The 20,312-nt window shown below is 43.7% G+C and overlaps 1 protein-coding gene across 2 annotated transcripts; it reads right to left on the bottom strand.

Moving 5' to 3' along the window:
• Positions 1-1,309: 1,309 nt before the first annotated feature.
• LOC139413747 (calcium/calmodulin-dependent protein kinase type 1D-like) lies at positions 1,310-20,055 on the bottom strand. Of its 2 annotated transcripts, none has more exons than XM_071161475.1 (13): positions 19,688-20,055; positions 18,400-18,505; positions 13,921-14,046; positions 13,752-13,826; positions 13,323-13,461; positions 12,891-13,014; positions 12,511-12,586; positions 12,215-12,327; positions 2,742-2,820; positions 2,486-2,573; positions 2,046-2,365; positions 1,824-1,935; positions 1,310-1,675 (listed from the first exon to the last, which is right to left on the bottom strand). In XM_071161475.1, the coding sequence occupies exons 2-12, from the start codon at positions 18,483-18,485 to the stop codon at positions 1,863-1,865; spliced, it is 1,299 nt and encodes a 432-aa protein (XP_071017576.1). In that variant the 5' UTR covers positions 18,486-18,505; positions 19,688-20,055; the 3' UTR covers positions 1,310-1,675; positions 1,824-1,862. The 2 variants fall into 2 exon arrangements, with proteins under 2 accessions (XP_071017576.1, XP_071017575.1); XM_071161474.1 differs by lacking the exon at positions 19,688-20,055 and adding an exon at positions 18,608-19,388.
• Positions 20,056-20,312: the final 257 nt, after the last annotated feature.

Raw genomic sequence — 20,312 nt, 5'->3', positions numbered from 1 at the left:
TAATGTGTGTGTGTGTATATATATATACATATGTGTGTATATATATATATATATATATATATATATATATATATATACACACACACACATTTGTTTTCCATAGGTCAATAACCATTAGTCATAGACAAATATACATTGCAAATACAGGACCAGTCAAAAGTTTGAACACACCTACTCATTCAAGGGTTTTTCTTTATTTTGACTATTTTCTACATTGTATAATAGTAGTGAAGACATCAAAACTATGAAATAACACATACGGAATCATGTAATAACCAAAAAAGTGTTTAACAAATAAAAATATATTTTAGATTTTAGATTCTTCAAAGAAGCCACCCTTCGGCTTTGCACACTCTTTTCATTCGCTCACCCAGCTTCATGAGGTAGTCACCTGGAATGCATTTACATTGAAAGTTGATGAAACTGGCACTCAAGAGGACCCAGCGTTACTTCTGCTGCAGAGGATAAGTTCATTAGAGTTACCAGCCTCAGAAATTGCAGCCCAAATAAATTCTTCACAGAGTTCAAGTAACAAGACAGATCTCAACATTAACTGTTCAGAGGAGACTGTGTGAATCAGGCCTTCATTGTCAAATTTCTGCAAAGAAACCACTACTAAAGGACACCAATAAGAAGAAGAGACTTGCTTGGGACAAGAAACACGAGCAATGGACATTAGACCGGTGGAAATCTGTTCTTTGGTCTGATAAGTCCAAATTTGAGATTTTTGTTTCCAACCGCCGTGTCTTTCTGAGACGCAGAGTAGGTGAACGGATGATTTCTGCATGTGTAGTTCCTACTGTGAAGAATGGAGGAGGGGGTGTGATGATGCTTTGCTGGTGACACTGTCAGTGATTTATTTAGAATTCAAGGCAAACTTAACCAGCATGGCTACTACAGCATTCTGAAGCGATACGCCATCTGGTTTGCGCTTAGTGGGACTATCATTTGTTTTCAATAGAACAATGACCCAAAACACACCTTCAGGCTGTGACAGGGCTACTTGACCAAGAAGGAGAGTGATGGAGTGCTGCATCAGATGACCTGGCCTCCACAATCACCAGACCTCAACCCAATTGAGAGGGTTTGGGATGATTGAAGGAAAAGCAGCTAACAAGTGCTCAGCATATGTGGGAACTCCTTCAAGACTGTTGGAAAAGCATTCCAGGTGAAGCTGGTTGAGAGAATGTCAAGAGTGCGCAAAATATGTTTTGATTTGTTTAACACTTGTTTTGGTTACTACTTGATTCCATATGTGTTATTTCATAGTTTTGACATCTTCACTATTATTCTACAATGTAGAAAACAGTAAAAATAAAGAAAAACCCTTGAATGAGTAGGTGTGTCCAAACTTTTGACTGGTACTGCATGACAGAATGTACACTTCAAAAGCTTCATCGACAGTAGCTTGGGTCAGAGAAATTAAAGTTTGCATTTGTGTGTGTGAGTGCATACATTTGTGCGTGAGTGTAAATGTACTGCACTGTAATTGGGTATGAACCCCAGGTCTACCTATGTTCTCCTCTGGAGAAGGTTCAGGCCCCGGGTCCTTGCTATGGGCCCCTGGAAATCTCAGAAGAGCACTACAGAAATGAACCAGCAGGAGGCAGCAGACAGACACCTGTAGAGCAGCAAGGAGTGGCTCAAACTTCTTGACTGCAACACTGCAGAAACACTGGAGAGAGAGAAGGGGGGTTCACATGAAGATTCATATAATTAAAGTGAGAAAGTTGGGTGTTTTCCTATCAACTTACTGTATTTTGTTTATTGTGTGCATGAGTGTATTCAAAAGAACATGCATTGTGTATATGAGACCAATTTACCTTGACGTAGTTGAATTGATCCTCAGGCCAATCAACCAATCACATGACAGAACACACCCCAGTTTGCATCGTCTGGCCATTCCTATTGGTCGCCCTGTCCATGGCGTCACAGCTGAAACACGACATTAAAAAGCAGAGCCTTCAGAACCACAGATTCTACACTTAGTGGACATATCTGAACCCCCCCCTACATTCCCCTCCACTCAGTCCACTTGGACTCACCTCTTAGCTGCCGTGAATGAGGAGCAATTCTCTGCGTTATATGTCTCCATGACGACCGGCGCGTGCATGGGCTCGCTGTGACTGGCTCTCAGGCCCCGGTACTGTGCCTCTGGAGGGGTCATGTGACACATTGGGATTGGGAGGTTGCTGGTGGAGTCAACATCCTCTGTGGTGATGTTGTTGACACCCCGCAGGGGATTCTGGGAGTTGCAGGGGTTGATGGCTATGGCAGGGATGGGAGGGAGAGGGGCGTCGGGGTCGGCGTGGGCCAACTGCAGCTTCTTTATGTGTTTGATGGCTGCTGTGGCGTTGAAGGCTTGCTGTAACACACACAAACACACAGGAATATTAGCATTGATATGTTTGTATAAATAATCGGGTTTTGTTAATAATAATAATATAATAAATGTATGTATGCTAGCATACTGTATGTTGCTCACCCTCCATTTGGACTTGGCAAAGTTCCTCTGGATCTGCATGCTGACTGATTTATAGATGTCCTGATCCCTCGCTGTCTTTCCAATGACCCTGCAACAGGAAATGACATTGATAGGGTCACCAGGAACTAGTAATAAACAGGAAAGAGTGAGCTACCTAGACACTGATCTGAGGTCAGTTTTCTATTTTCCTCTTCTGATGGTTATAGTTAAGATGAGCAGAGGATAGGCTGATCCTGGATCTGTGTGTGTGACTCACCAGGGGTGTCTGAGGGCCTGTTCTGTGGTGAACCGTTTGTTAGGGTGCTTCTGCATCATGTTCCGGATGAAGTCTTTCGCTATGGAAACAGAGACAGACAGAAACATCAACAACTGACATGGAACTTTCAGCCTTCTAAAAATTATGAATATCTTTAATATATACTGCCTGGGAGGCTCAAGCTTTGGTGCCTACAGTTTGGACTTCTCCCCCGTGTAATGTGGCCACTCACCGTCTATGAGGTCCCAATAACAACAGTGGAGAAGATGGAGCGAACCATTACCTCATACGTGAAGAAATGGCTGGGTGTCCCACGATGCTTGAGTAACATCGGCCTCTATGGCAAAGGGGTCCTTGAACTACCTCTTACAAGTCTAACGGAGGAGTACAAGTGCTCTAAAGTAAGACTTCAGATGACATTGAAGGACTCCAAAGACCAGACCATTAGCAAGGCTGCACCTCCCATACAAACTGGACGGAAATGGACATCATCCAAGGCTGTGCAGCAAGCAACATCAGCCCTGAGACACCAAGACATTGTGGGGAATATCCAGCATGGAAGAGGAGGCTTTGGCCTGGCAGCAAGCAAACCAACGTTCCATAAGGCAACAGCATCTGAACGCAGGAAGCTGGTGGTCGAGGAGGTGCGCAGACAGGAGGAGACTGCAAGAAGTGCAAAGGCTGTCTCTCTTGCTAAACAAGGGCAATGGACGCGGTGGGAAGGCCTGGAGAGGAGAAAGATCAACTGGAGTGAGCTTTGGCAAATGGAGGCAAGCAACATCAGCTTCATCATAAGAGCTGTTTATGATGTGCTTCCATCACCAAAAAATCTACATCAATGGTATGGCGAGGACTCGACCTGCCCCCTCTGCCCAGCTCCAGCGACTCTCAGGCATATAATGACAGGTTGCAAGACCAGCCTCTCACAAGGCCGCTACACCTGGAGGCACAATCAGGTCCTCAAGAGCCTGGCTGCAGCACTTGAGACCAAGAGGAGTGCAACCAATTCATTACCTCCAAAAACAAGCAATCCCGTCAAAACAACAACATTCATCCGGGAGGGACAGAAAAGGCCCAAGTATCCTCCTACAAAGCCAGAAACTGGACACCTAGCCATGGCCCGGGACTGGAAGATGCTTGTCGATATTGGCCAGCAACTAATTTTTCCACCTGAGATTGCTTCTACCAACCTTAGGCCAGACATGGTACTCTGGTCCCCTTCACAAAAGGCTGTGTACATCATAGAGCTCACAGTCCCGTGGGAAAACTCTGTTGAAGAGGCCTACGAGCGTAAGAAACTGCGTTACACAGAGTTGGCAGCAGACGCAACTCAGCGTGGCTGGAATGCAAAAGTCTGGCCAGTTGAAGTGGGATGCAGAGGATTCGTGGCTTCTTCCACCATCAGGTTGCTGAAAGAACTTGGAATCCATGGACAGGCTCTGCGGCAGACCGTCAGAGCAGTTTCTCAAGCAGCTGAAAGAGGCAGCCAGTGGATCTGGATCAAACGGAAGGACCCTTGCTGGGCTATAACTTCATGACCCCCCACCCCCACCTAAGAACCCAATTCAGATCCCTCCAACTTGAGGAGGGCATATGAGGTATGCGGTCAGCTGTAGGACTGGCTCAGGGAAGAGGACGCCCCTGCCTTGCATAGTCCCGTGGGACATCTTAATTGGGCATGGGACACAAGCTAAGGCTTGATCACCCTTTAGCTGGCCACCTTTGATGAGAGTGTTTAGTGATTAAAGGCCGAAACACCCACTGATTCGAAGGCACACTACTGAGGATGTGTCCCAAAATTGACATCTTAACCCAGTCTAAGAAATAAACCTCCCATGCCACTCTGTCAACATCACGGCAAATCTCATGCGAGTGCATTCCATCTATTGGCACAATGGACAGTTTTTAACATCTCGTCCCGTGTTTTATGATTCAGTACCAGACATAAGTTTGGACACACCTACTCATTCAATGGTTTTTCTTAATTTTTTTTTACTATTTTCTACATTGTAGAATAATAGTGAAGACATCAAAACTGTGAAATAACACATATGAAATCATCTAGTAAACAAGAAAGTGTTAAAACAAATCAAAATATACAGTGCCTTGCGAAAGTATTCGGCCCCCTTGAACTTTGCAACCTTTTGCCACATTTCAGGCTTCAAACATAAAGATATAAAACTGTATTTTTTTGTGAAGAATCAACAACAAGTGGGACACAATCATGAAGTGGAACGACATTTATTGGATATTTCAAACTTTTTTAACAAAGCAAAAACTGAAAAATTGGGCGTGCAAAATTATTCAGCCCCCTTAAGTTAATACTTTTTAGCGCCACCTTTTGCTGCGATTACAGCTGTAAGTCGCTTGGGGTATGTCTTTATCAGTTTTGCACATCGAGAGACTGATTTTTTTTCCCCATTCCTCCTTGCAAAACAGCTCGAGCTCAGTGAGGTTGGATGGAGAGCATTTGTGAACAGCAGTTTTCAGTTCTTTCCACAGATTCTCGATTGGATTCAGGTCTGGACTTTGACTTGGCCATTCTAACACCTGGATATTTTTATTTTTGAACCATTCCATTGTAGATTTTGCTTTATGTTTTGGATCATTGTCTTGTTGGAAGACAAATCTCCGTCACAGTCTCAGGTCTTTTGCAGACTCCATCAGGTTTTCTTCCAGAATGGTCCTGTATTTGGCTCCATCCATCTTCCCATCAATTTTAACCATCTTCCCTGTCCCTGCTGAAGAAAAGCAGGCCCAAACCATGATGCTGCCACCACCATGTTTGACAGTGGGGATGGTGTGTTCAGCTGTGTTGCTTTTACGCCAAACATAACGTTTTGCATTGTTGCCAAAAAGTTCAATTTTGGTTTCATCTGACCAGAGCACCTTCTTCCACATGTTTGGTGTGTCTCCCAGGTGGCTTGTGGCAAACTTTAAACGACACTTTTTATGGATATCTTTAAGAAATGGCTTTCTTCTTGCCACTCTTCCATAAAGGCCAGATTTGTGCAATATACGACTGATTGTTGTCCTATGGACAGAGTCTCCCACCTCAGCTGTAGATCTCTGCAGTTCATCCAGAGTGATCATGGGCCTCTTGGCTGCATCTCTGATCAGTCTTCTCCTTGTATTAGCTGAAAGTTTAGAGGGACGGCCAGGTCTTGGTAGATTTGCAGTGGTCTGATACTCCTTCCATTTCAATATTATCGCTTGCACAGTGCTCCTTGGGATGTTTAAAGCTTGGGAAATCTTTTTGTATCCAAATCCGGCTTTAAACTTCTTCACAACAGTATCTCGGAGCTGCCTGGTGTGTTCCTTGTTCTTCATGATACTCTCTGCGCTTTTAACGGACCTCTGAGACTATCACAGTGCAGGTGCATTTATACGGAGACTTGATTACACACAGGTGGATTGTATTTATCATCATTAGTCATTTAGGTCAACATTGGATCATTCAGAGATCCTCACTGAACTTCTGGAGAGAGTTTGCTGCACTGAAAGTAAAGGGGCTGAATAATTTTGCACGCCCAATTTTTCAGTTTTTGATTTGTTAAAAAAGTTTGAAATATCCAATAAATGTCGTTCCACTTCACGATTGTGTCCCACTTGTTGTTGATTCTTCACAAAAAAATACAGTTTTATATCTTTATGTTTGAAGCCTGAAATGTGGTAAAAGGTCGCAAAGTTCAAGGGGGCCGAATACTTTCGCAAGGCACTGTATTTTATGTTTGCGATTCTTCAAAGCAGCCACCCTTTCCCTTGATGACGGCTTTGCACACTCTTGGCATTCTCTCAACCAGCTTCATGAGGTAGTCAACTGGAATGCATTTCAATTAACAAGTGCGCCTTGATGAAAGTTAATTTGTGGAATTTCTTTCCTTCTTAACACGTTTGAGCCAATCAGTTATGAGAAGGTAGGGGTAGTATACAGAGATAGCCCTATTTGGTAAAAGACCAATTCCATATTATGGCAAGAACAGCTCAAATAAGCAAAGAGAAACTACAGTCCATCATTGCTTTAAGACATGAAGGTCAGTCAATACGGGTCTCAATCAGAGGCAGATGTTGTTAGTTGTCTCTGATTGAGAATCATACTTAGGTAGCCGTTCGTGGGTGTTTATTTCCTGTTTAGTGTTTTGTCATTCACCTTATGGGACTGTTCGTTTGTTGTTTATGGTTTTGTTCAGTGTTCATTTTGCTTCATTAAATTATGGACACTTACGACGCTGCGTTTTGGTCCTCCGATCCTTCTCGCTACTCTTCCTCAGAAGAGGAGGACGAGATCCCTTACAGAAACACCCACCACAAAGGGACCCAAGCAGCGTGGTAATGGGCAGCAGCAGCGATCGCAGGACTCCTGGACTTGGGAGGAGATTCTGGACGGCAAGGGACCATGGGCACAGGCTGGAGAATATCGCCGCCCCAAGGCTGAGCTGGAGGCAGCGAGAGGCAGCCCCAAAAATGTATTGGGGGAGGCACACGGGGAGTGTGGCGAAGGCAGGTAGGAGACCTGCGCCAACTTCCCGTGCTTACCGGAGAGAGAGAGGGACCGGGCAGGCACCGTGTTATGCCGTGAGGCGCACGGTGTCCCCGGTGCGTGTGCATAGCCCGGTGCGGTACATCCCAGTGCCTCGTATCGGCCGGGCTAGAGTGGGCATCGAGCCAGGTGCCATGAAGCCGGCTCAGCGCATCTGGTCTCCAGTGCGTCTCCTCGGGCCGGTGTACATGGCACCAGCCTTACGCATGGTGTCCCCGGTTCGCCAGCACAGCCCAGTGCGGCCTATTCCACCTCGCCGCACTGGCCTGGCTACGGGGAGCATTCAACCAGGTAAGGTTGGGCAGGCTCGGTGCTCAAGAGCTCCAGTGCGCATTCACGGTCCGGTCTGTCCGGTGCCACCTCCACGTACCAGCCCGTGGCGAGGGTCCCCAGTCCGAGGTCGGCGGCGAGGGTCGCAGCTCATAAGAGGCCATGGGGGCGGTTGAGGAGGCGGACAAAAACTATGGTGAAGTGGGGTCCACGTCCCGCGCCAGAGCCGCCACCGCGGACAGACGCCCACCCAGACCCTCCCCTATAGGTTCAGGTTTTGCGGCCGGAGTCCGCACCTTTGGGGGGGGGGTCAGGGCGTGAGTTTTAGTTTTAGTATGGTCAGGGCGTGAGTTGGGGTGGGCAGTCTATTTGTTTTTCTATGTTGGTTTTTGTGTTTGGCCTAGTATGGGTCTCAATCAGAGGCAGGTTTTGTTAGTTGTCTCTGATTGAGAATCATACTTAGGTAGCCTTTTTCCACCTGGGTTTCGTGGGTGTTTATTTCCTGTTTAGTGTTTTGTCATTCACCTTACGGGACTGTTCGTTTGTTGTTTATTGTTTTTGTTCAGTGTTCATTTTGCTTCATTAAATTATGGACACTTACCACGCTGCGTTTTAGTCCTCCGATCCTTCTCGCTACTCTTCCTCAGAAGAGGAGGACGAGATCACTTACAGAAACACCCACCACAAAGGGACCAAGCAGCGTGGTAATGGGCAGCAGCAGCGATCGCAGGACTCCTGGACTTGGGAGGAGATTCTGGACGGCAAGGGACCATGGGCACAGGCTGGAGAATATTGCCGCCCCAAGGCTGAGCTGGAGGCAGCGAAAGCCGAGAGGCGGTGGTATGAGGAGGCAGCACGGCGGCGTGGCTGGAAGCCTGAGAGGCAGCCCCAAAAATGTATTGGGGGAGGACGAGATCCCTTACAGGCAGGCTGACCTGACCACCTGTTACGCGAGTGCAGCAAGGAGCCATGGTAAGTTGCTATCTAGCATTAACTTCTTACGGCGGAGATCCCGTTAACGGGATCAATACAGCCAGTGAAAGTGCAGGGCGCCAAACAGAAACTTCATAATTAAAAATCCTCAAACATACAAGTATTTACACCATTTTAAAGATAAACTTGCTGTTAATCCCAGCACAGTGTCTGATTTCAAAAATGGCCGAATAATTAGGGCCGATTTCAAGTTTTCATAACAACCGGAAATCGGTATTTTTGTACGACAATTTTTTTTAATACAAATTTTATGTTACAACTTTATTTAACGAGGCAAGTCAGTTAAGAAAAAATTCTTATTTTCAATGACGGCCTAGGAACGGTGGGTTAAATGCCTTGTTCAGGGGCAGAATGACAGATTTTTACCTTGTCAGTTCAGGGATTCAATCTTGCAACCTTACGGTTAACTAGTCCAACGCTCTAACCACCTCCCTCACGAGGAGCCTGCCTGTTACGAGAATGCAGTAAGAAGCCAAGGTAAGTTGCTAACTAGCATTAAACTTATCTTATAAAAAACAATCAATCATAATCACTAGATGATATTACTAGTTTATCTAGCATGTCCTGCGTTGCATATAATCGATGAGGTGCGCATTAGCGAAAAAGGACTGTCGTTGCTCCAACATGTACCTAACCATAAACATCAATGCCTTTCTTAAAATCAATACACAGAAGTATATATTTTTAAACCTTCATATTTAGCTAAAATAAAGGTTAGCAGGCAATATTAACCAGGTGAAATTGTGTCACTTCTCTTGCGTTCATTGCACGCAGAGTCAAGGTATATGCAACAGTTTGGGTCACCTGGCTCATTGCGAACGAATTTGCCAGAATTGTACGTAATTATGACATAACATTGAAGGTTGTGCAATGTAACAGCAATATTTAGACTTAGGGATGCCATCCGTTAGATAAAAGATGGAACGGTTCCGTATTTCACTGAAATAATAAATGTTTTGTTTTCTAAATGAGAGTTTCTGGATTCGACCATATTAATGACTTAAGGCTCGTATTTCTGAGTGTTATTATGTTAGAATTAAGTCTATGATTTGATAGAGCAGTCTGACTGAGCGATGGTAGGCACCAGCAGGCTCGTAAGCATTCATTCAAACAACACTTTCGTGCGTTTTGCCAGCAGCTCTTCGCAATGCTTGAAACACAGCTCTGTTTATGACTTCAAGCCTATCAACTCCTGAGATTAGGCTGGCAATACTATAGTGCTTATAAGTACATTCAATAGTTAAAGGTATATGAAATACAAATGGTATAGAGATAAATAGTCTTATAATTCCAATAATAACTAGAAACTTCTTAACTGGGAACATTGAAGACTAATGTTAAAAGGAACCACCAGTTTTCATATGTTCTCATGTTCTGAGCAAGGAACTTAAACGCTAGCTTTTTTACATGGCACATATTGCACTTTTACTTTCTTCTACAACACTGTGTTTTTGCATTATTTAAACCAAATTGAACATGTTTCATTATTTATTTGGGACTAAGTAGATTTTTATTTATGTATTATATTAAGTTAAAATAAAAGTGTTCATTCAGTATTGTTGTAATTGTCATTATTACAAATATATATTTAAAAATCGTCCGATTAATCGGTATCGGCTTTTTTGGGTCGGTAATTGGTATTGGTATCGGCATTGAAAAATCATAATCGGTCGACCTCTAGTTCCCACCGTGAAGCATGGAGGAGGAGGTGTGTTGGTGCTTTGCTGGTGACACTGTCTGTGATTTATTTAGAATTCAAGGCACACTTAACCAGCATGGCTACCACAGCATTCTGCAGCGATACCCCATCCCAGCTGGTTGAGAGAATGCCAAGAATGTAAAAAGCTGTCATCAAGGCAAAAGGGGGCTACTTTGAACAATCTCAAATATAAAATAGATTTTGATTTGTTTAACACTTTGTTGGTTTCTAACTGATTCCATGTGTTATTTTATAGTTTTGATGTCTTCACTATTATTCTACATTGTAGAAAATAGTAAAAAATAAAGAGAAAAGTAAAGATTGGCTTAACGCACCACCACTAATGATCTGTGGAGCTTTTCAAAGTAATGTTTTCTTCACCTCAAACAGCAAGCAAACCATGTCTGTTTTTACATCCATTGAGAATTACAATAGTTCCTCAATGTATTTGAAAAATCTTTCCAGCTCTCTCCCTTTCGATAACCCCTGAAAGGGAAAAAGGTCATGCTCTGATCCTGTGGAAACGTCATAAAAAAGGCCTATCAGTGCTTGACTTGGACTGAAATAGGTTCAGGTACTAATTTTGGGTGTTGGTACTGTTGATATTGAAATGCAGGAGCTCCACAATACTTTTGAGCTAATATTCTATAAGAGGAAGAGGAGCTCAAGCAGTAGAACATTTGAGGTGCCAGTACCCAGCTCCGGTGAGCTTCTTCCCAAGTCAAGCACTGCTTCTTATCTCTTGGGCAAATGTTTTTATTCGGTTTTATTTCCTGCAGTGTCTATTAGTGTCCAAAAGCACGGATGCTTTCACACTCTATATTGCTATAGAATTTTCACAAATGCCTTACTCTACATCTGTAATGTCTGCTTCCAACTCACACTCTCAAACACATAGATCCCCTGAACGCAGCTCACTTTCCAGCCCACACTCTCAAACACATAGATCCCACATAGATAACTCTCCAGATCCCAATCACCTGAATTCTGATCACCTGTTCACACACCTGTATGTCATTTACACACACTATTTAGTTCAGTTCTTTGCACCCCATCATTGTGAGGTATTGTTTGTTTTGGTACACATTCTATTCGGAGCTCTGTTTAGTTCCGTATTAGTCCTCCCGTGTATCGTAGTTTTTGGCCATCCTCACTAACGACACCACCCTGCCTGTACTTTTGCCTATTAGATTTCCTGTCAACCTCTTGCCTGATCTCCCGGACTACGTTACTACCCTTTTCCCTGCCTGTACTGTTACCTTGTTGGAGTCCCTGTGTATGACCTTCTGCCTGCCCCTGGACCCAGCTACCTGCCTCCTCCTGTGTATGACCTTCTGCCTGCCCCTGGACACAGCTACCTACCTCCTCCTGTGTATGACCTTCTGCCTGCCTCCTCCTGTGTATGACCTTCTGCCTGCCCCTGGACCCAGCTACCTGCCTCCTCCTGTGTCTGACCTTCTGCCTGCCCCTGGACCCAGCTACCTGCCTCCTCCTCTGTATGACCTTCTGCCTGCCTCCTCCTGTGTATGACCTTCTGCCTGCCCCTGGACCCAGCTACCTACCTCCTCCTGTGTATGACCTTCTGCCTGCCTCCTCCTGTGTATGACCTTCTGCCTGCCCCTGGACCCAGCTACCTACCTCCTCCTGTGTATGACCTTCTGCCTGCCCCTGGACCCAGCTACCTGCCTTCTCCTGTGGTCCTTTATTAGTAATAAACACCTGCTGCGCCCTGCGCTTGAAACCAACACTCTGTCTCCCATCGTACTCATTACAACGTCATTCCCAAACATTCTATGAATTTATGAAAACGACCATATCTAAGTGCTCGCTTGTCAGAAAATGTAAAAAAAAAGGTGTCCTATTCTTCTTGGAGGTGTATATGAACCGATTTGAATAAGATTTCATGTTGCTAAAATGCTGTCAGTTCCACTTTAAATACCCTTGTTGTTGATGTGGTGGTATTTGTCTTACCTGACTCAGAGATGTCATCCCAAAAAGGCGAGTGGAAAGCGTAGTCGGCCCTCATGATCTTAGCGAACAGACGTGTCTCGTTGTCCTCAAAGAAGGGAGGGTAGCCACACAGCCTGTCACACAGAGAGAGAGGGGGAACATAGAGTAGTTTTTAAAGAGTTAACATAGAATTACAATAACTTTTCCCAAAAGTGATATAGAACTACCATCTCACAATGCAGTCATCCTGATACTATGAAAGGGTTGAGAGGAGGTGCTGGCAGATATAGATCTAGAAGTCCTAGATAGGCACTCACAGGATATATGTGATGACTCCTATGGACCAGCAGTCCACAGCCTTGCTGTAGGGTTTCTGAGCCAGAACTTCAGGGGCTGTAGAGGATCAAATATAAACAGGGTTAGATACCATGCTAATACTATCTAGCGGTGCAATGAAGCTTTACTCTCTATTTCAATGACCAACCATCTAACACACACTTGCTGCACATCTGCATTAAATGAAATCGCATTGGTCACATGCGTTGAATACAACAGTGTAGACTTTACTGTGAAATGCTTGCTTACGAGCCCTCTGCATCATTGGGAAGGGCTCGTAAGCAAGCTTTTCACGGTAAAGTCTACACCTGTTCAGCACATGTGACAAATTTGACTTGATTTGACACACACACTCTCTCACCAACATATCCTGGCGTGCCGCAGGCTGTGGACATCACTCCGTGGTCGGACATCTTGGACAGGCCGAAGTCACTGATCATGATCTTGGAGTTCTCGTCTGAGTCGAAGTATAGCAGGTTCTCTGGCTGCTCTCACACACAGGGAAACAGAGGGGGAGAGGGTCAACAAGCGGCAGAGGAACTGTTCTCTCAACATGGTATACAAAAAATAGATGGGTTCAAGGTTCGCTGTGAGTAAAGTAACGCTCCCTATACTTTCAATGCATTTTCTAGTAAAAAGTGCAAATCCAATACACCACTGATGATATAGTAACGTGTGTGAAATATGTTTGGAGTGGCAAATTGTATATTATTTATTTACCTTTTAGCTACATTAAAATGTACTTTGATCCCCACTCTCTACCAGGTATGTTGACTGTGTGTGTGTAACACACCTTGAGGTCCCTGTGCACTATGCTGTTCTCGTGAAGGTAGTTGACCGCTTGCAGTACTTGGCGGACCAGCTGGCTGGCGTCCTTCTCTGTGTACACCCCCCGATCTATGATACGGTCAAACAGCTCTCCACCAGACACCCTAGGAAAGAACACACACACATCAGAATCTCCCCACCATATTCACCATCATCATCCGCATCATCACCATAAACATCCTCGTCATCACCATAAACATCCTCGTCATCACCATAAACATTATCATCTTTGGCATCACCATCATCAACATAATCATCATCACCATTCTCATCACCAGCATTTACAACCCTTATTAAACACCCGACTAATATAGCAAGTTCTCTAAAATAGTAACATTTATCTGTAGGCTAATACATGTATTTAGCTTATGTAGTGATAAGGGTTTTCACTCACAGCTGCATAACGAGGTAATAGTGTGTCTGAGTCTCATAGAAATCTTCCAGTCCAATCACATTGTCATGTCTTATCCTGAGAGGAAGATTGAGAGATATGTGATGTTAACTTGTTCAGGTGTGAGAGTGTTGAAGAGTATGAGCGTGTGTGTCTGCGTGCGTGTACTCACTTCTTCAGCACAGTGATCTCGTTCTCTAGGTTGCTACAGCTGAGGTGTTTTTTCTTCAGACACTTCAGGGCGTACAGGTTTCCTGTCTTCTTCTCTCGCACCAAATACACCTCGGAGAACGAACCCCTACACACCCACACAGACAGAAAGAGAAAAAGGTTAGTAGTAGTAGTAGTAGTAAGGCGCCCGTGGAGGAAATTAGGGTTAAGTCCCTTGCTCAAGGGTACATCGATAGATTTTTCAAGTTATCGGCTCTGGTTCTCGAACCAGCGACCTTTCGGTTACTGGCCCAACACTCTAACAGCTAGACTACCTAATGTTATGTGCTGTAGGTGGAGTCACCACCACCCAGCCTCACTAGCCAGGCTCATAGCTGACACACAGCTAGGAACGAGACGAGGGTGTCCCAGATAGAGGCTCAGGTATGGCCTGTGCTCCTGAGGCCTGTGCTCCTGAGGCCTGAGAATAGCAGCAGGGCAGGACTAGTGCTCAAGCACTTTACATAACCCAGCCTGAAGCTCAGGACAGGGACCCCTAAAATGATTGATTGATTGATTGATTGAACTGATTAGATCATTAAAAGTAGTAGTCTGCTCAAGCGGGAGACAACATAACATACATAAAAAACGATTGCCGATAAAAACACAATAAAGCCCGGAGGCTTATTTCCATTGTGGTCTTAAATTTGTTCATTGTGTCTGTTTGTCTCTGTCTGACCTAGCACAGTCAACCCTGGATGAACCCTGAGCAGGGTGGGTTGTTTCTTCGTCAGACCAAACAAACACCCCAGCCATAACATGACATCAGGAGAGAAGTTAGTTTTAATGCGTGGGAGGAAGCCAAAAGGATCCTAAGACTCAAAATGGATCTACCCTCCATCTGCTGATTTCCCTGTTTGGAGGAGATCAAGGTGAGGGTAATCCTCTGTTTAGCAGACACTCTGGGCCTGACCGTCACATTCCGACACCTGTGAAACCGATGCAATGAGTGTGTTTGTGCCCAAAGACATCACTGTCTGGGAGAGACAGACATACATACAGACACAACTAGGCCTGGGTTTAAATACTGCACTATTTGTTTTCTTTCAAACACTTTGATTGAGCTTGCCACTTGGCTTCCTGGCAAAATGGGACCAATATACTAGTTCCAAAAGTGCAAATTCCTCTCATCTGATATTCCTAAAAGGCTCCATCAGACACTTAACGTATTTGAAAGAAAATTATACTAACTGAACCCAGGTCTGATGAACACACACATACAGATACTTAAATTCACACTCAAACTCACACATGCAGACATGCAGGCACACACATTCCCTCACACAGTAAACACACAGACACACAATCCCAGGCCCCTAATCCTATAACAGAGTTAGGATGTTCCTGAGCTATAATGACGTCATTGCACACCTGCCTGGCTCACACCTCTCTCTCAACGTCAGCCTCTCATTCACAGCCAGGGATGTTCTGGAGTATAAGCTGCTTGAGGAGAGGCTGATGAGTTGAGCAGGAGCCTCAGATAAACAGGCCAGGGGCCAGCAGACATACCACTCTCACTCTGCAGATATCAGCATTGTGTGGACAACTGGACAACGCTGTTCCTTCTATTTGATTTCGCAAAGCACAACAGACTCTGAAACAGTCATAAAGCCCCCTATACCCCACACATACTGTACATTCAAACACATGGGCTTAATGTATAAACACACACAAAACACCAGTGTTTTCCTATATGCTGAAGAAAATCCTAGGGGAAACACTGCAAAAACAAATACCAACACGTGCACACGCCCACAAGCTCAAATGAACACATGGCCGCACACACAGACAGACAAGCACACACTCAGGCACAAATACACAACCAAACATGTACGCTCACACACTGGGCAGATATTAGTTAACCATTTTTACTACATTTTCAATGTCCTGTCCTCTTTTGGTTACTGTTGCTATCTCATCTCTAAAATCTCTAAAGAATTGTCTGTACTTGGGTCCTAGTTGAACCATATCTACAGAGAGAGAAGCTGTATTGTGTGAGTATTCCACTTCAGTTGATAAAGAAGACCTGCCCTGACCTGGGTCCTGATAATCTGATAATCTGGGTGGAATGTTCAGGCCCGTCCAGGATTATAGTGCCAAACTAGGATCCTTCTCTGGAAACCGGTAAAGTAGGTCTCCTGGAGATCCACTCAATCATGTAATAATGGCCCTTTTCTCTGAGTTAAGAAGCTGACAAGAGTCGCTGCCCAGCAACAAAGGTCCACTGAAAACGACCAAGCAAAAAATGTCTGCCATGCATCACCCAGGTAGGTTCTACATATTAGATGATGTGAACTATCCCAAAAGCTAAACAATAGTGAATACATCAAAATTAGGAAATAACACATGGAATCATGTAGTATCCAAAAAAGTGTTAAACAAATCAAAATATATTCTAGATTTTAGATTCTTCAAAGTAGACACCCATTGCCTTGATGACAGCTTTGCACACTGTTGGCATTCTCTCAACCAGCTTCACCTGGAATGCTTTTCCAACAGTCTTGAAGGAGTTCCCACATATGTTGAGCACTTGTTGGCTGCTTTTCCTTCACTCTGTGGTCCAACTCATCCCGAACCCTCTCAATTGGGTTGAGGTCGGGTGATTGTGGAGGCCATGTCATCTGATGCAGCACTTCATCACTCTCCTTCTTGGTCAAATAGCCCTTACACAGCCTGGAGGTGTGTTGGGTTATTGTCCTGTTGAAAAACAAATGATAGTCCAACTAAGCGCAAACCAGATGGGATGGGGTATCGCTGCAGAATGCAGTGGTAGCCATGTTGGTTAAGCGTTCCTTAAATTCTAAATAAATCACAGACAGTGTCACCAGCTAAGCACCCCCACACCATCACACCTCCTCCTCCATGCTTCATGGTGGGAACCACAGATGCGGAGATCTTCGTTCACTTACTCTGCATCTCATAAAGACATGGCGGTTGGAAACAAAAATCTAAAATTTGGACTTATCACGCTAAAGGACAGACTTCCACCGGTCTAATGTCCATTGCTCGTGTTTTTTGGCCCAAGCAAGTCTCTTCTTATTGGGGTCTTTTAGTAGTGTTTTCTTTGCAGCAATTCAACCATGAAGGCATGATTCACGCAGTCTCTGAGTAGTTGATGTTGAGATGTGTCTGTTACTTGAACTCTGTAAATATATATTTTTTGTGCTGCAATTTCTGAGGCTGGTAACTCTAATGAACTTCTACAACAGAAGTAACTGGGTCTTCCTTTCCTGTGGTGGTCCTCATGAGAGCCTGTTTCATCCCAGTGCTTGATGGTTTTTGCGACTTCACTTGAAGAAACTTTCAAAGTTATTGACATTTTCCTGATTGACAGAACTTCATGTCTTAAAGTAATGATGGACTGTCATTTTCTTTGCTTATTTGAGCTGTTCTTTCCATAATATGGACTTGGTCTTTTACCAAATAGGGCCTTCTTCTGTATACCACCCTTACCTGGTCAAAACAACTGATTTACTCAAATGCATTAAGAAGGAAAGAAATTCCACAAATTAACAAGGCACACCTGTTAATTGAAATGCATTCCAGTTGACTACCTTATGAAGCTGGTTGAGAGAATGCCAAGAGTGTGCAAAGCTGTCTTGCTACTTTGAAGATTTGTTTAATACTTTTTTGGTTACTACATGTTTCCATTTGTGTTATTTCATAGTTTCCACTATTATTATACAATGTAGAAAATAGTAAAAATAAAGAAGAACCCTGGAATGAGAAAGTGTGTCCAAACTTTTGACTGGTACTGTGTATTTATTTATTAATTAAATGTTTTTGTTGTTGGGCAGATAGGTTCCTGATATCCCAACATCATAACTAGCTACAGTACCAAGAAGCCATTTCAGGCTATCAATCAAGTTAGAATAGCTAGCTTGTCTAACTATTTTAGCTGTCATGCTGGCTGGCAAGCAATTCTTAAATGTACTGAATAAGATTCACATTCCTTTTAAACTTTTACCCAGATTTTAGCAGAGAAGCCTATTTAGTTTCTTCAAAAAGAAAACACCAGTCAGGAGGATACAGACAGCTCAAGAGGTATGCTTAGATATAAAGAAAATAGACTAGAATTAATCATAATGATTATGGCTCTAGATTGTAGGAAAAAGCTGCTTCAGGTGTATGAAAAGTGCTAAATTCTCCAACTTCCCGACGGGGGGCCTAGCCCCCTTCAGACCACCGCCCAGCCATACTTTATGTCCCCTCAGATTGTTTGGGTGTGTGAGGGCCCTGCTCAAAAGTAAAAGTGCTTTTAGTTATAAACGTAAAACACATTAAATGGCTTGAGGCACAGAGACAGAGTTAAAATGAAATTAAAACCTAGACACCAAGGTTTGCCTACAGTGTCCCCTTAGAATGATTAAGTGGTGGTTTTAAACACTGACCTGGCTAGGAAAACCCTCCAGGCTCGAATCATATCAGACAAAGTACTTACGATCCCAGCGCTTGTTTGAATTCGAACACATCTCTGATGTTGTTGGTGACTTTCTTCCAACTGCAAGTTATTTCTTTGCGACCCATGTTGTCGTCACTGCAGGCTCCTGGAACAACAACATACAGACAGGCAGGTTTACTCTTCTGTCTCGTTAAGACTGGGCTGTCTTAGATGTATATACATCAATTTTTGTAAAGACAACCCTCACCACACATAAAGAACATGACCAAACACTTTGGGCCAGTGTTTCACAAATGGCGGGTGAGTACTGGGGACCGACCCACTGGTAGGTCACAGCCAGTTCCTCTTGGGTCACGTCTTAGGACTAATATGGCTAGACACATCGTTTGGGCACAAGAAAGTTTGAAAGGCTTCAAGTAGATCACAAAACAAAAAATGTTTGGGGACCACGGCTTTGGTGGATATCTCTGTTAGATACCTTCATTTTGTATACAACCCTGTTTTCCTTACACAAAGCTTGCATGTTCAGTATGAGGTCAGTCATGATTGGGCTAAGCTTGTTTGTACCTATTACTTACAGAAGGCCCAAAGGGGTGCAGGATTAGAGCTGTAATGCCTAGTAATGGTTACTTTTCTACCCCCCTCTCTCTCCTTTCTCTGCCAATTCAGGAAACAGATTACTGCTGATTCCCTGACAAACCCCCAAAACTTGGTCTACTTATCATCCTGACCTTCACATGAGGCAAACTCTCACCAAGCTGGTTGTTTATTTTTAAATCAGCATCTGAATAAAAAAGTATCTTAAGCCCCCTTGAGTTCTCTGAATGCCATCAGGCATATCAGGCAACATAGAAAGTGTAGGTAGACCATGGTAGAATCCATACATGGAGTTGGTCGTGTGTCCATTCCATGCAGATTTCTTTTTGTAAGCTTTGTCCAGTTTAAAATGAATCCAAAAAACAAGTATTTTCCAGATCATTCATAATATCCAGTAGCACTGTGGGAAGAATCCGGGTGATCATCTGATAGCATCCATCCAATAGGTCCTCAGAACAGTGCATAAAATGTTCATATTCCTTTTACACATGGATAAATCAGGTGGATGTTGAAAACTATGCCCATATGAAACTACAGTAAATGGTTCATTACTTGAAGCCAGAGATAGCACTTCATTTCAATTATATAACATGCTCTATTTTATTTTTACAAACAACTTTATTTTCTCTAATAATGTAGCCTAGACTAAACACTGAAAACACTGACACAACAACAAAGTCTTTAGATCTTAATAACTGAATGGAAAAGTAAAATGGCCATTTGTTCTTACCTTAGCTACAGAGAGGAGCGAGCGGACACTTTTTGAGGTATCTCGATAGACCTACCTGCCTCTTCCCTGCAGACACTTCAGCCGAGCGTCTAGGGGGCGTGTTTTGCGCTCCACATCACTTGCGCTGCAGTCCCCCAGCACATCCTGCGCGGTTTATTCGCGACAATGCAGTATAGTGTCAGTGGATAACGTGCTAGTTTACTGTATAGGAAAACAACCCGTAACCTGCCAGATTGGCATGTTTTGCTTTAGATGGCCTCATTGTGAACCTATGGCAAGACTATTCAACTACGTAATTGCATTCTGGGGGTGCATACATTACTTTAAATAACTATATGAGTGCTTTCAATATTGTATTATGTCACAGTATCACGCATTTGCATTTGCAGTATTATAAATTATGAGTAAATTGTTGATAATATCTATCTTTGTTACATCTTACATTGTTATATGGGTGTAATAAGTGCTTATGCAAATTATTGCCACGCATTGTAATGCATTATACCTTCCCTGTAGGCTTTTCGTATCTTTCCATGTGTACATTAAGGGTCCGAGTACAGGTTGATGGATTACTTTCTGTAGGAGCAAGGACTGGATGGTACGGATAAGAATAACTATTTAACAG

The sequence above is a fragment of the Oncorhynchus clarkii genome, chromosome 7 (assembly GCF_045791955.1).
Source record: "Oncorhynchus clarkii lewisi isolate Uvic-CL-2024 chromosome 7, UVic_Ocla_1.0, whole genome shotgun sequence".
In the NCBI taxonomy this organism is placed as follows: Eukaryota; Metazoa; Chordata; class Actinopteri; order Salmoniformes; family Salmonidae; genus Oncorhynchus; species Oncorhynchus clarkii.
Note: the sequence above shows the minus strand (reverse complement) of the source record. Positions and strands in the feature narration are given on the sequence as shown.